Genomic DNA, 15,151 nt, shown 5'->3' on the forward strand with positions numbered 1-15,151 from the left:
TATCTAGAACGGATGTAGAAAGACTAGACGTATTCTGCAACTTAACCCAGTCGTATAGTCCTATCCTAAGCCCCAAAAATAGAACAGTGGTGTCCCTCCTCAAACTAAGGTGATAAGGTCCCTCACCAAAGGCTCTTAAGCAAAGTAAGCAGTCATGGGATAAGAGGGAAGGTCCTTTCATGGATCGGTAACTGGTTAAAGGATAGGAAACAAAAGTTAGGAATAAAGGGTTAGTTTTCAGAACGGAGAGAGGTAAATAGTGGTGTCCCCCAGGGGTCTGTACGGGGCCCAGTCCTATTCAACATATTCATAAATGAGCTGGAAAAAAGAGGTAAACAGTGAGGTGGCAAAATTTGCAGATGATACAAAACTACTCAAGATGGTTAAGTCCGAGGCAGACTGCGAAGAGCTACAAAAGGATCTCTCAAAACTAGGTACTCAATTTCATCTGCCATTTTGTTGCCCAATGTTGATAAATGCAAAGTTATGCAAATTGGAAAACATAATCCCATCTATACATATAAAATGACGAGGTCCAAATTAGCTGTTACTACTCAAGAAAGATCTTGGAGTCATTGTGGATAATTCTCTGAAAACATCCAGTCAAATGTGTAGTGGCAGTCAAAAAAGTGAACAAAATGTTGAGAATCATTAAGAAAGGGATAGATAATAAGACAGAAAGTATCATATTGCCTCTATATTAATCCATGGTATGCCCACATCTTGAATACTGCATGCAGATGTGGTCGCCCTATCTCAAAAATGATATACTGGAATTGGAAAAGATTCAGAAAAGGGAAACAAATGATATGGGGTATGGAACGGCTTCTGTATGAGGAGAGATTAATAAAACTGGGACTTTTCAGCTTGGAAAAGAGACTACTAAGGAGGGATATGATTGAGGTCTATAAAAGCATGACTGGTGTGAAGAAAGTAAATAAGGAAGTGTTATTTACTCCTTCTCATAATACAAGAACTAGGGATCACCAAATGTAATTAATAGGCAGCAGGTTTAAAACAAACAAAAGGAAGTATTTCTTCAACACAACGCACAGTCAACCTATGGAACTCTTGGCCAGAGGAGGTTGTGAAGGCCACCACTATAACAAGGTTCAAAGAAGAACTAGATAAATTCATGGAGGATATGGACAGGGATGGTGTTCCTAGCCTCTGTTTGCCAGAAGCTGGGAACGAGCAACAGGGAATGGATCACTTGATGATACCTGTTCTGTTCATTTCCTCTGGGGCACCTGGCATTGGCCACTGTCAGAAGATAGGATACTGGGCTATATGGACCTTTAGTCTGACCCAGTACGGCCGTTCTTATGCAAGTCACAGGGTCCACCAGATTTGATGCTAAAACCACATTAATGCCATCAGCTGGAGATATGAGCTTCTTGGCTTTGCCAGCATATACTATTTGTAAGACTTATAAACCACATTTATTTCGCACAGCAGTTATAAGCTCTGCATGTGCCTAGCAGTGGCTAATCATATCTACTTCCAGGGTGGATAAAAATCAATTAAAAAAAAAATCGGATTTTTTTTTTTTTTTTTGTGGATAAAATGCTGTTGAGGAAAAAACTTACCTAAAGATCATTTTAATTAAGATATCTCTGAGCTATAATGTAACTCATCATGGAATAGGGATTATAAATCATAATTCTATAGTAGGAGACAATATATTCATGTAATGTTTAAGAAAAGTTTTGTAAATGAGTTCCAATAGTTCATGGATTAGGGACCCAATCTTACTGGGTTCCACAGCCTTCTGTACAGATTATTTAGAACGGATTAATCTTTTTATTTACCCAATGGGACTCAGTGTTCAGTCTAGAACAGGGATCAGCAACTTTTGGCACACGGCCCATCAGGGTAAGCCCCTGGTGGGCCGGGACGGTTTGTTTACCTGCAGCGCCCGCAGGTTCAGCTGATCGCAGCTCCCATTGTCCGTGGTTCACCGTTCCAGCCCAATGGGGGCTGCGGGAAGCGGCGCGGGGCGAGGGATGTGCTGGCCACCGCTTCCTGCAGCCCTCATTGGCCTGGGACAGCGAACTGCGGCCAGTGGGAGCCACAATGGGCCGAACCTGCGGACGCTGCAGGTAAACAAACCGTCCCGGCCCACCAAGGGCTTACCCTGACAGGCAGCGTACCAAAGATTGCCGATCCCTGGTCTAGAAGATACCATCAGAGATGCTTAGTTTTGCAGTTCTCAAACTGTGGATTTGTTTCTCCAGGTGTAACATGCTTGTTAACAGCAAAAATATTAAATAGATAGATAGATAGATAGATAGATAGATAGATAGAAATAACAGACCTCAATTCTATTGTCCCTGTGCAAGTTTGTGTAAACAGAGTCAATCCCTTACCTCCCTCTAAGGGCTTGGCTACACTTGCGACTTACAGTGCAATAAAGGAGCCCCGGTACACTAGCTCACTACCCGTCCACAATGGCAAGGCACGTAGAGCGCTCTGACTCCGCAGCTACAGCGCTGCTGGTACTCCACCTCGGCGAGAAGAATAACGTTTGCTGCGCTTTGGCTACAACGCCCAGGCGTCAGCGTGAACGAGGTGTTGCATTATTGCGCTCTGATCGGCCTCCGGAAACGTCCCATAATCCCCTTAAGTCAAGTGGCCACTCGTCATTGTTTTGAACTCCTGTAGGAATGCAGAAATGCCCGTTCAAAACTCCGTTTCTGACAGCCGGCATGCAAGCCGTTACTGTGGAATGCTGTGAGCAATTGAGGTGGGGCGGAGGGGGATGTCTGCTGCTGTCTGAATTTACAAGACAGCATGCTGACAGACATGCTCTCAGCCCCCGAAAAACCCACTCTCTCCCCCCCCACATACACACAACACACTCCCTCCTACCCCTCCCATTTCCAAAGCACGTTGCAGTCACTTGCATGCTGGGATAGCTACCCATAATGCACCACTCGCAATGCCACTGCAAGTGCCGCAAATGTGGCCACACCGGTGCTCTTGAAGCTGTCAGCGTGGACGGATTGCAGTGCTTTCCCTACTGCGCTCTACTAAGGCTGGTTTAACTCAAAGCGCTCTACATCTGCAAGTGTAGCCATGCCCTAAAAGTACAAAGTTTCAAGAAGTTCAATGAATAGAAGAGTGTTGGGGGCAGAATAGATCTGGACAAGGAGAAGAAGTCTGGAGATAAATGTGAGAAGCAAGGGACATGTGTGTTTTGTTAAAATATTATATGTTTGCTGTTGAAGAAAAAAAATCCAGAATACTTAACGTTGTCTTAGTTAAATAAAAATTTAAATGTCTGTCTGGTGATGTTCTCCTCCTAATACAGCATGGCAACAAAATCCTCCAAATATTAATGATTAACTTGTTGAATTGGAGATCATTCACCTCCCAATTTCATAAATATCTGTTTCAATTACAACAACCAACAAGAATACACTTATGTAGAAAACCATGATTAAATCGAGTCTTCCTGACTAGTGATTTAAATCAAATCCACCCCATCTACTTCTCAGTGTACTTTCAAATTCTACCAGCTTTGCCAGCAAAGCTTTAAAGTATTACGTACTATAAACCTCAGGAGATTTACAGTCTACTGTCATAGCTCATAAGCACCATGAAACTTCCCTCATGGGACATAAAGCAAGTTCTCTTTTCACCCTCATCTGTAGCTTTGTCTCACTGAATTTCAGCCCTGCAGATACTCGAATTACTGTTCACTTTAACAGAATTTAAACAAGGTCTATGAAGATACACCTCTACCCCAATATAACGCGACCCGATATAACATGGGTTCACATACAACGCGGTAAAGCTCTGACACGCTGCTCTGAGCAGCGTGTTAAGGGTGCCGGGCCAGGGCCGAGGGGTTGGATAAGGGGCAGAGGGTCTCGGGGGCGGTCAGGGGCTCTCCCCCTGCCCCCCCCCAGGGTCTAGGAGGCAGGAGCTGTGGGGGGGCAATTTTGGAGGCCCTGCAGTCCCAGAGTGGCCCGGGGGATTAGCGGGAGGCCGGAAGCAGTCCACTCCGCTTCCCTCGCCCCGGCCCCAGTCATGTCGCTCGGGGAGGGGGCTTGGGGGAAGAGATCCCCCCCGCACTCACCGACAGCGGCAGAAGCGGAGAAGCCCGGCCCCAGCCCGCTCCACTCTGCCAGCTCCCAGCCACGGCGCTCCACTTCCCGCCGCAGTTGAGTGCAGAACCTTTCCCCAACACCCCACCCCCAGCGACACGGCTAGGGTGGGGCTGGGGCAAGGAAAGCGGAGCGGGCTGGGGCTGCATCGCTCTGCTTCCCGCCGCAGCTGGGAGGTGGCAGAGTGGAGCAGGCTGGAGCCGCATTGCTCCGCTTCCCGCCGCCGGTGAGTGCGGAGGGCGTCCTTTCCCCAACCTCCCTGCACTCATTGGGGGTGGGAAGCAGAGCAGCCTGGCCCTAGCCTGCTCCACTCCACCAGCTCCCAGCCTTGGCGCTCCACTTCCAGCCGCAGGTGAGTGCGGACCTTTCCCCAACCCCCTTCAGCGACACGGCTGGGGCCAGAGCAAGGAAAGCAGAGCAGGCTGGGGCCGCGTCGCTCCGCTTCCCGCCGCAGGTGAGTGCGGAGGGCATCCTTTCCCCAACCTCCCCACACTCACCAGTGGTGGGAAGCGGAGCACCGCGGCTGGGAGGTGGCGGAGTGGAGCGGGCTGGGGCCATGTTGCTCCACTTCCCGCCGCTGCCGGTGAGTGCCTGTCAGGGGATGAGGGGTGTGGATAGGGGTCGGAGCAGTCAGAGGACAGGGAGGGTGGGTAGGGAGTGGGGTCCTGGGGGTGATTAGGGACAGGGGTCGCTGGAGGGGGCAGTCAGGGAACAAGGAACACCAAAGCAAGTTCGATATAACGCGGTCTCACCTATAATGCGGTGCAATTTTTTGTCTCCCGAGGACTGCATTATATCGGGGTAGAGGTGTAATAGGTGCAGATGTTTAAAGTTATGCAGCCAAAAGAACTAAATTGTTCCCCATACAGCCTTAGTAAAGAGTAGCTCTCATTAAGGATTTAATATTAGGCAAGTGTGAAGTTTAGGCAAAGTTGCTGGTATGGTAAACAGAATAGTGAGTGACACTTGCCTGTACCTTAAAACTGGTCAGAGCAACTTCCAACTTTCTGAAAAACATTCTCTGGAAAGACCAGCTATATTACTTCTACAGAAACTGTATTTCATGTGCCTGGCCACAGAACATTGACTATTAGTTGACAGTATATTGGCATGTTCAGGACAAGCCCTACATTCTATAGGTTGAGGTTATAACAAATATCCTACCCCCTCCCACTGTCCCAAGTTACTCTACACCTGCAAATGCCTTTGGACATGGATTCCAGAATGGAGGGGTGGGAAGAACAGATTATTTTCATACAGGCATCCTGTTTTGATGAGTACTGCTGCTTTGGTCAGTTTTTAAATTTTATCACCTGCTTGTAAACGTCTCAATATATGTCAAGAATGCCCAGAACTTTATATAGTCTCCCTTTGGTGTTGAATTTAATAAAACTGAAGTCTAAATAACCAGTTAATGCTTAATCAATATAGACTAAACTGGTGCCAGTGTGGATTCAAATAAGAGGATATGGTTCACCTAGTCCTTCCACTACTGTCCCACAATACATCAGTGGCCTTCTGAAGTCTCCCAAAATGCACTGCTTCTGGAGCAGAGCTGGAGTTCTGGGATAAGTACACACAGGGTATTGCAAGTGAAAGTGTTTGAGTACAGTGTGAACACAGGACAAAATTTAAATTCATTCAGCATAGCTAACTCAAACACAATCCATTCAGTTACCAGTAATTCAATTATCTGGTTATGACAAGGTCTGATGGCAGCACCTGCCAATTACTGTTGTCCACTTTGAATCTGAGCTGGTACTTGAGCCTTTACTTGCTTCCACATGTTGATAAGTTATCTCCAAAGCAGAGATGCCCCAAAGCTGTCCTTCAGGTGGGGTGTAGGTATTATACTCTGCAAAGAAGCTAAAAGGTTTTGATTTCTTCAGATGTTTGCAGTGATCCAGAGTCTGGCACAGACTACTGATCCTCTTAGGGATAAGGAAATACTAGAATAAAAGTCTTTTCCCTTTGTAAGGCTCAGGCATCACTCCTATAGTTTGTTTTCAACAGAACTAAGATCTTTTCTCAACCTTTCCCATAAAGAATCCATGAAAAAGCAGATGAGCTGGAATTTGGCATATAGCTTTGAACAGGACGTCAAGCGAAATGATTTCCCCTGCCTGAAAGAGTTGGGACAAGTGTTCCCCAGATAGTGGGAAGGAAGAAACTCTGGATCTCCTGACCGGTTTGAGGTCATCCTGCACATCCTCAGGTTTGTCTGAAGATCTGCTTCTTCCAACAGGGAAGTGCTTCACAAACTTTCTAGATATGCGAGTCAGCAGACATGCAGATAAGGTCTGCTGAGATTGCCCCTTGTGCAACCTGAAGGAAAATTTTCTGCAAGGAACAGACTAACACAACCCAAGAGATCTGACAGTTTATCTTACAGCCTTTAATTTATCCAAGACCTCATCTGTTTTAGGACTAAAGTTTCTTCAAAGCACTCTGACTAGAGAATACAGAACTCCAAAGCAAGTCTCTCTCCTGTGGATACCTGCTGAATGAGATGTGGCCACTGTATCAGATTTCATACAAGACCCTCTAGGAGCATCTACAGCTCTTGACAGTCAGACTTCAAACAACTTTGCTTTGCCTCTGAAATGACCTGACTCCCAAGAGGCCATCTCGGACCACAACCCCACCAGGGTACTGTCCCTGTAAATTGATCAGTGGCTTCAACTTTTGGATCACAAACATAAGTACTTCTGTAACTCCCATCCCCACAGTATCAGAATATATCATTAGTGAGCTAATCACCCAGCCCCCTTCAAGGCAAGGACAAATTAGACAAATTGACTTTGCCCAATGTCATACAGAAATTCTGTGGCAGAACTAGGAACTGAACTTTGATATCTCAAATCCCAGTTCACAGTGCCTTACCCACAATGAACATCGTCCTACAGGCCAGAGACTGATAGCTATGTTAGGGAAATAGGGGTAAGAAACTTTCATCTTCCCTACCCCATTCTCCAAAGTCTACTGGACTGCTGCTACGTTAGCCACTTCTCACAACTTTCTCCTCTAGTAAAGTCAGAGAGAGAATTTGCTATTCCAGCTTCTGAGGTGGTTTTTAAGGGAGGTCTTCCTCCATGAAGAATTCTGCTGCTTCTCCAGGACTACTTCAGTGCAAAGTACAAACCTTTAAGTCAGTGTCTGCAGCATCAACACAGGAGTTACTGCACAGCACTTTAGCACACACTGCTATTCGCTCCCCATAGTCCAAACTACAAAGCAGTATAGACATGGCCTAAGTGTCAAAATATTTTAAAGGGTTAGAAACTTTTTCAATGAAAGCTTAAAATCTGTAGAAATGTATGGCTTAGGAGCCCTTCCCATACAAAGGGATGTGATTCCCTTCTCCCCCTCCCCCAACAACACCCTGTTTAAAGTTAGCATTTTAGAATATGCATTTCACTCTACTGGAATGCCTCCTATGTTAGAATAAAAAGGCTATATGTAGTTTTAGTTGCAAGAGCACATGCCACAGGCATTTTTCAAATATTTAGAGATAAATTGTCTACAGCCAACATTTGGATTATGGTTATTTTAAAGTGCCCCATCCTTCCCCAAAATTATAATTATCTTGGAATATGGGACTAGCATTCAAGGGCAGCCACCATACCAACACCCTTGTGAACAGATGAAAGAACAGTTATTCAGTTTCAGTCTTCCATCTGTTACAAGGACTGAAATTTCTTCAAGTCTTGAGTTGTTAAAACACAAAGAATTAAAGGTTGAGTGATTAAGCCATGTTACAACCTAACCACTTCGGGCTAGACTTGAGCACTGAAACAAGTGCCTAGGACAAATGGTAAACTAGTGTTCTGCATGATATTCACACTAGTGCTGTTCTACAGTTGGCTACAACTCCCTCTGGGTACTTCTCAGTTCCTGGCACAAACCTGCAGAGACAGTGGACTCTAGGAGACTTTGAAAAGGCCACTGTCTGAACCACTTGTCATTTTAATGCTGTCTACAGGGGTGCTAGACTTGTGCAGAGTGAAAGGATACCAACTAAACTGGAATTTAACCCATCTGAAAGCAAAGGTAAGCCAAATGGTATTTGACAGGCATATCAGTTTGGTGAACGTGTGTAGACCCAGTGGTACCCTTAGCATATCTGTAAAATCACAATTATTTTCAACATGGGAAATTACCAGCTAGCTATAGTGGTTTAATTCCAGAAGAAGAGAGTCTTTTTCAAAGCTAGCTTAAGACACTTTAAAGTTTGCCAAAGCAACATAAGCTACACCAGAAAAAGGCACTCTTACTCCATAAGTACAGGTCCACGTGGGGGAATTATATTGCTATAGGTAGCCTGGTATAATTATGCCAATAAATTTCCCCGTGTGGACAAATCTCAAGCTTACAAGCTTTTTCAAACTGGTACATTTTGGCACTCCATGAGCTACTTTAATTTGATCAATGGAAAACATTAAAATAAAGCTTCCTGAACACTTACAAATGCCATGCAATCACAGCAGAAAAAAATTAGTCCATTGCTGGGTGCATCAGAACAGAAATGGCCTCAAAGATCTCCACATCAGCCACCAGCTATACATTTTATCCAACTTTTGAGTTAGAATCGAAACACGTAATCCACACTTGAAAACACACAGGAAGGTTGCACACTTGGGGCTTGGACTTAAAAGTCAGAGTTCAGGGCTGGATCTTGTTTTGGAGAAGTATGCCATTTGTTTGGCAGACTAAGCAGGGTAGCAAAAGATTCCTAAATAATTTACTCTTGGACAGCTGTCCTTTTCAGATCTTTATTAGATACTATGGGGATGACTACTTAAGAATTTCTTATAATGCTTTCCAGAGTACAAGAGAAACTGACAGTCTCCTACAAAAAGACTAAGAGACAGGAGACTTTTCTGGCCTACAGGAACAGACTTTTTTAGGTGTATTTTCCTTCAGATGTGTTAAGTAACTATATTCTGATGAAGCCACTTGTAAATGAGCAGTAGCATACAATAAATGGCATTGTACTATTATATCTAGCTGAATATACGTATTCAGCTAATCAGTTTGACAACTATGGTCACTTCACCCTCCACTAACAGACAACCAAGTAGTGGTAGAGGGGATTAAAAGGGAGGAATAGATTAGGAAAAATTAGTAGGCACTACCACCTACCAAAATACAAGAATCTGATACAGTGTAGCTTCCGATTAGCAAATATTAAATCTGAAACTGGGCAGAATAACAATCTACTAGATACAGTAGTTACAAAGGTCAGTTAAGGCTTTCACTAGAAGGTTTAAAATTCTTACTGGGTAAGTTTTCCAGCTGAGGAAAAATACAAGCTCATACAGCAAGTACATGTGTCTATTAACGTTGCCACACTCAATACTTAAGTTAAACAAAAGCAAACTTGCACCTGGGAAGGACTTCCTGAGTTTCAAGGTCTGGGGTTACATAGCAACTCCTACAAAAAGGATTACCTCCAGCCTCAAAAGAAAACTCCTGGGCAGCACCTTACATGTCCTCCACAGAGGAGGGAGACTTTGAGCAGAAAGCTTGTTAGGATCGGAGGATCTTACTCCCTGTATTAGAGTCTTATTTGTTAAGCTTTGATAATCAAAATGAGTTTACCACTTTTGACTCTTGGGGATTATGCAAAGACCACATAACTAAGTGAGCAATCAGGACTCTCTTCTGCCTCAGATTTTGCCACCCAGCTTTAAAAAATATATAGTTGATTTAGGTCCTTCAACTCATAAAAGGTTGAGAGGTTTTTCTGCGTGTTTACCATTACAAATGTCAGCTTCTGTGGGTGCATATTGTGAGCACTAACCCCCTAACAGAGGCAAAGTGTTCAAGATTTAATAATGGTTTTCTTTAGTCAAGAAAAGTTATTGACCTTAAATACGTGTTGATAAAAACCCAGAAGGTTTGAGGAGTCTGGTTACAATCCCTCACCGTCAGTTTTTCAGCTTTCACTTTCTGCTCTTATAATGTCACTAATCTCTCTCTATAGCCTACAGAACCAACATTTCTCTCGTAAGAGACTACCTGGGTCTTTGAAAGACACCTGCCAGGCCATCTTCGAGCCTCAAAACAACAAAGAGATGCAAAAGCCCAAAACCTCCCCGTGCGGGGTCCCTTCAGGCCAGCTCGGTTCGCCCGGCGATGGCTGAGAAGGGACGGTCCCGGGCCGGCCAGAGCTCGCCGGGCTGACAGCGACAACGAGCATCTCTATCTCGGCCACGCGAGTTGGCTGGCTCCGGATTCAGAGCCGCCTGCGCGGAGCCCCACTCTGGGGTTGCGGGAAGCCCCTTCCCGAGCAGGCTCCCTCTCGGCCGAGCGCACACGGGCCGGCGGGCAGCCGCTCGGGGCTCGCCTCGCAGCAGGGGAGGCCCAGTTCCTGCGCGGGTAGCCCCTACCAGCGAGGTTACGTAAGGGGAGACGGGCTGCCCCCCACCCGGCCTCCCTCACCACTAGGCCGCCCCCGGCCCCCTGATGGGGACCAAAGAAGGAACCCGGGCAGCACCCCCCGCCCAGTACTCGGGAGCCGGGTCCCTGCGCTCCCCAGGGGGCGAGGCCAGGCCCTTCGCGGGGCCTACAGCACAGCCGAGGCCCGGCCCCTAGCTGCGGCCTGACTCGGCCGGGTGCGGACAAGGAGGCCGAGGTGGCGGCCAGGAACAGGAGAAAGCCTCTCTCCCGGGCGGCCGAGCAGGAGCCCGGCCGGGCCCGCCCTGCGCGCGACGCCCCAGCCCGTGAGCCCTTACCTTATGGATTCTCTTCAGCGCCATTGTGTGTGTGAGGGGCTCGGTGCGGGGAGGGGGCGCGCGGCTCGGGCGGTGTGGGGGAGGGAGGGGAGCTCGCCCGGGATTATTTCGCGGGGGGAGGGGCGCGGCGGTGGCGGCGCTATTGGAAGGGGGAAGGTGGCGCGGAGGGAGTCTCGGTGCGGCGGGAGGGCCTCACTCTCTGTTCCCCCGGCGGCCGCTGGGCTCTTGCTCGCTGCCGCAGCTGCTACCGCATCACTCCGCGGGGCCTTTATGCGCTGCTGCCTCCGAGGCCGTATCACTCCGCCACTATCCCAATAGTCACCAGCGGGGCAGCCGGGCGGAGGGGCAGCAGCACCTGGTGATGAGGCCCGCTCGGGCACAGGGACTATTTCCTCACTCTCCTTTCACACAGAACTATCCAGAAAGGGGCTCGGAGAAGCGGAAGGATACGATCTGGGAGGGAAAGGGATGGAGTGAAGTGACATCTCGCGAGAAGAGAAAGAAAGAGGTTCCGGACGGTGGAGGGGCAGAGTAGCAGGGAAACCTAGAGCGGCTGCGCAGTGCGGAGGGGGCCTGGGCCTGGAGCAGGGAGGTTCCGGCTGGCGGCTATAACCCCGCACCCGGCTGTAGTGTGCATCGGGACCCGGCACTGCAGGGGAAGGGGAGAGTCTGTCTCCTTCCCGCCCGGGGCCCCGTCACCTCCTCTCTCCGGCTTGAGCCCATTGCCCCCCGGCCTCCTTTTCCCCTCCAGGGGACCCCGTCCCCTCCTCTCTCCGGCCTGGGCCCATGTTCCCCCCGCGCTACTCCCCCACCTCCCCTTCCCGCCCGGGGCCCCGTCCCCTCCTCTCTCCGGCCTTGGCCCATTGCCCTCCCTTCTCCAGGGAACCCCATCCCCTCCTCTCTCCGGCCTGGGCCCATTGCCCCGCCACGCGCTGCTGCCCGTCTCCCTTTCCCCTCCAGGGGGCCCCATCCCCTCCTCTCTCTGGCCTAGGCCCGTGCCCACCCTGCCTCGCCTGCCCTCCCCCGCTCTTCTCTTCCAGGGGCCCTGTGCTCCTCGCTCTTGGGCTGGAGGCTATGCCCCAGTTCTAGCTCCCTGAGCAAGTGCCTGCGCGCACTAGGGTTCCTTCCCCTAGGTCCTGCCAGGGCTTGTGCCCAGAGGCGCCAGTGGGCAAGGTCAGGTGCACTTTGGCCTACCTCTTAAGGCAGAGGTGGACAAACTACAGCCGGGGGGGGGGGGGGGACACAGCTGGTCCTCCAGATGTTTTATTCTGGTCCTTGAGCTCCCACCGGGAAGCAGGGTCTGGGGCTTCCTCTGCTCCGGTGCTCCAGTTGGGGAGTGGGGTCGGGGTCTTGCCCCACTCAGCATGGCTCCTGGAAGCAGCGGCACGTTCCCCCTCCGGCTCCTATGTGTAGGTGCAGCCAGGAGGCTCTGCACACTGTCCCCACCCCAAGTGCTGCCCCTGCAGCTCCTATTGGCCAGGAACTGCAGCCAGTGGGAGCTGTAGTGGCGGTGCCTGCAGACAGGGCAGTGACCAAGGCTGTCTGACCGCACCTCTGCATAGGAGCTGGAGGGAGGACATGCCACTGTTTCTTGGAGCTGCTTGAGGTAAGCGCCACCCAGAGCCTGATTCCCCCTCCAGCCCTCTGTCCTAGCCCAGAGCATCCTCCTGCACCCCAACTCCTTCATCCCCAGTCCCACCCCAGAGCCCGCACCCCCAGCTGGAGCCCTCCTACACCCCAAGCCCCAATTTTGAGAGTATTCATGGCCTGCCATACAATTTCCATACCCAGATGTGGTCCTTGGTTCAAAAAGTTTGCCCACCCCTGCCTTAAGGGCTCAGAATGATAAGCCTTTGGCTCTGCTTTCCTGCTTGGTGACCCACAACATGATCTAAACCATGGCAGTGACAAGGGAGATAGATCCTCTCATGGTCTTTCTCTGAAAGGAGAAGTTGGAGGTCTCTAGGAGTAATGGGCATCTGCACAAAGGCTGGTCCTGTGAAAGTCTAGACTTTCTGCTCTACAGGCAGTACTGATAGGACTTGATGCCTAGTTGGGAATGAGGTGGGAGGAGGTTCACTTTTAAATTTCTGTGCTAAAGGCTGTAATAATACTTGTTCTTTATTCCCCCATGGTTGTAGGTAACCCTGCAGTGGGAGAAGCAGGAATAAGGCATCCTGCAGCCTGTCGTCATACAGACCAGGCTGAGAAGCCACCTTTTCTTCCACATAGCATAATTTCTTGCCACTCAGCTGCAAAAATGTGAAAGTGTCTGGAAGAATGCATCTTTTGGTTGCTCCTGTTTTCTGTGCCTCTCCTTTTCCTGCCTGTCCGTTGCTTGCCCTCTTTAATGTACATTTGGTGCCTTGTTCATAGTGTGCCATGTAACAGTATTTGAAAGTAGTTTAAAATGAGTTGCATGCACACTCAGTACAGTTAAAAGAACACATTGAAAAATCATGCAAGTGAGCACCTGAAGGGACCAGTTCATAGCAAAGTTTGAACTGTTAAATACACAGACAAAGCCATGTGGCACGCAGTCTTCTGGCAAATTGTTCTCAACCATAATTCTACTGTATTTTTGAACAGTAATTCATCTTGTTACAGCAGTGCCTCAGGGCCGGTGGTATTGCACATACACAGAGTAGTCAATTCCTGCCCCTGAAGAGCTAATGATCTAAATAGATAAGATACTCACACTGGGAGGAAAGGGGTAGAACACGCAGGGAGAGTGAACAAGGTGATGGCAGCAAATGTCATGTTCTATGATTTTTGGAGGGGAGTGGTGTCAAGGCTGTATCCCCACTTTGAACTTTAGGGTACAAATGTAGGGGCCTGCATGAAAACTTCTAAGCTTATCTACCAGCTTAGCTCTGGTCCGCTGCCACCATCTTAAGAATTCCCTCCCTGGGAAGCCTTGAGAAACCTTTCACCAATTCCCTGGTGAATACAGATCCAAACTCCTTGGATTTTAAACAAGGAGAAATTGACCCTTCCCCCCTCCTTCCTTTCACCAACTCCTGGTGAATACAGATCCAAACCCCCTTTGGATCTTAAAACAAGGAGAAATCAATCAGGTTTTTAAAAAGAAGGCTTTTAATTAAAGCAAAAGGTAAAAATCATCTCTGCAAAATCAGTATGGAAAATAACTTTACCGGGTAATCAAACTTAAAGAGCTCAGAGGAATCCCCTCTGTCTTAGGTTCAAAGTATAGCAAACAAGATAAGCACTCTGGTAAAAGGTACATTTACAAGTTGAGAAAACAAAGTAAATCTAAGACGCCTTGCCTGGCTTTTACTTACAATTTTGAAATAAGAGAGACTTGTTTAGAAAGATGGGGAGAACCTGGATTGATGTCTGGTCCCTCTCAGTCCCAAGAGCGAACAACCCCTTAAACAAAGGACACACACAAAAGCCTTTCCCCCCCCAAGATTTGAAAGTATCTTGTCCCCTTATTGGTCCTTGGGGTCAGGTGTCAGCCAGGTTACCCGAGCTTCTTAACCCTTTACAGGTAAAAGGATTTGGAGTCTCTGGCTAGGAGGGATTCCATAGCACTGTACACAGGAGAGCTGTCACCCTTCCCTTTATAGTTATGACACGCCCCCCAAATCACAGATAGTGTTGGACGTCCGGTTCCACACTGGCTGTGATTTCTTCCTGGAGCTCTAGGAGAAAACAGAGTTAATAAAACACATGTACCTTTAGACATACTACTGATTATATAAAAACTAACAATATGTTTTATTTTAAGAACAATTGTTAACCAGTTAACTCTGGGAAACTTTTCCGGGAGAGTGCATCAGCCACTTTGTTAGAAGCTCCCGAAATGTGTTGTATTTTAAAATCAAAATTTTGGAGAGCTAAACTTCACCGAAGAAGTTTTTTGTTATTTCCCTTGGCGGTATGAAGCCACTGTAGCGCAGCATGGTCTGTTTGTAGTTGGAAATGTCGTCCCCAAACATATGGGCGTAACTTTTCCAGCGCGTACACAATGGCGTAGCATTCCTTTTCGCTGATTGACCGGTGGCTTTTCCTCTCAGACAGTTTCTTGCTGAGAAACACAACAGGATGGAATTCTTGATCCGGTCCTTCCTGCATTAAAACTGCTCCCACGCCTCGCTCGGAAGCATTTGTGGTTACTAGGAACGGTTTGTTAAAGTCTGGGGCCCTTAGCACACGGTCAGACATGAGTGTTGCCTTAAGCTGGTTAAAGGCCTTTTGACACTTATCAGTCCACTGAACTGCATTTGGCTGTTTCTTTCTGGTTAGGTCTGTCAGCGGGGCGGCGATTTTGCTGTAGTG

General features: G+C 48.1%; 1 protein-coding gene across 3 annotated transcripts in view; it reads right to left on the reverse strand.

The window, feature by feature from the left end:
* Positions 1 to 11,151, reverse strand: part of UBE2D2 (ubiquitin conjugating enzyme E2 D2) — a 53,747-nt gene extending 42,596 nt beyond the window's left edge. For 2 of the 3 annotated variants that reach the window (XM_065408813.1, XM_065408811.1), the window contains exon 1: positions 10,850 to 11,151. Coding sequence is in view for 1 of the 3 variants with exons in the window: in XM_065408811.1 (XP_065264883.1) it covers positions 10,850 to 10,873 (24 nt within the window). In the remaining 2 variants the exon portion in view is untranslated. Of the gene's footprint in view, positions 1 to 7,737; positions 7,760 to 10,849 lie in introns of those variants that run through there. The other variant, XM_065408812.1, reaches the window with a different exon arrangement.
* Positions 11,152 to 15,151: the final 4,000 nt, after the last annotated feature.

Source organism: Emys orbicularis, chromosome 8, assembly GCF_028017835.1.
Source record: "Emys orbicularis isolate rEmyOrb1 chromosome 8, rEmyOrb1.hap1, whole genome shotgun sequence".
In the NCBI taxonomy this organism is placed as follows: domain Eukaryota; kingdom Metazoa; phylum Chordata; order Testudines; family Emydidae; genus Emys; species Emys orbicularis.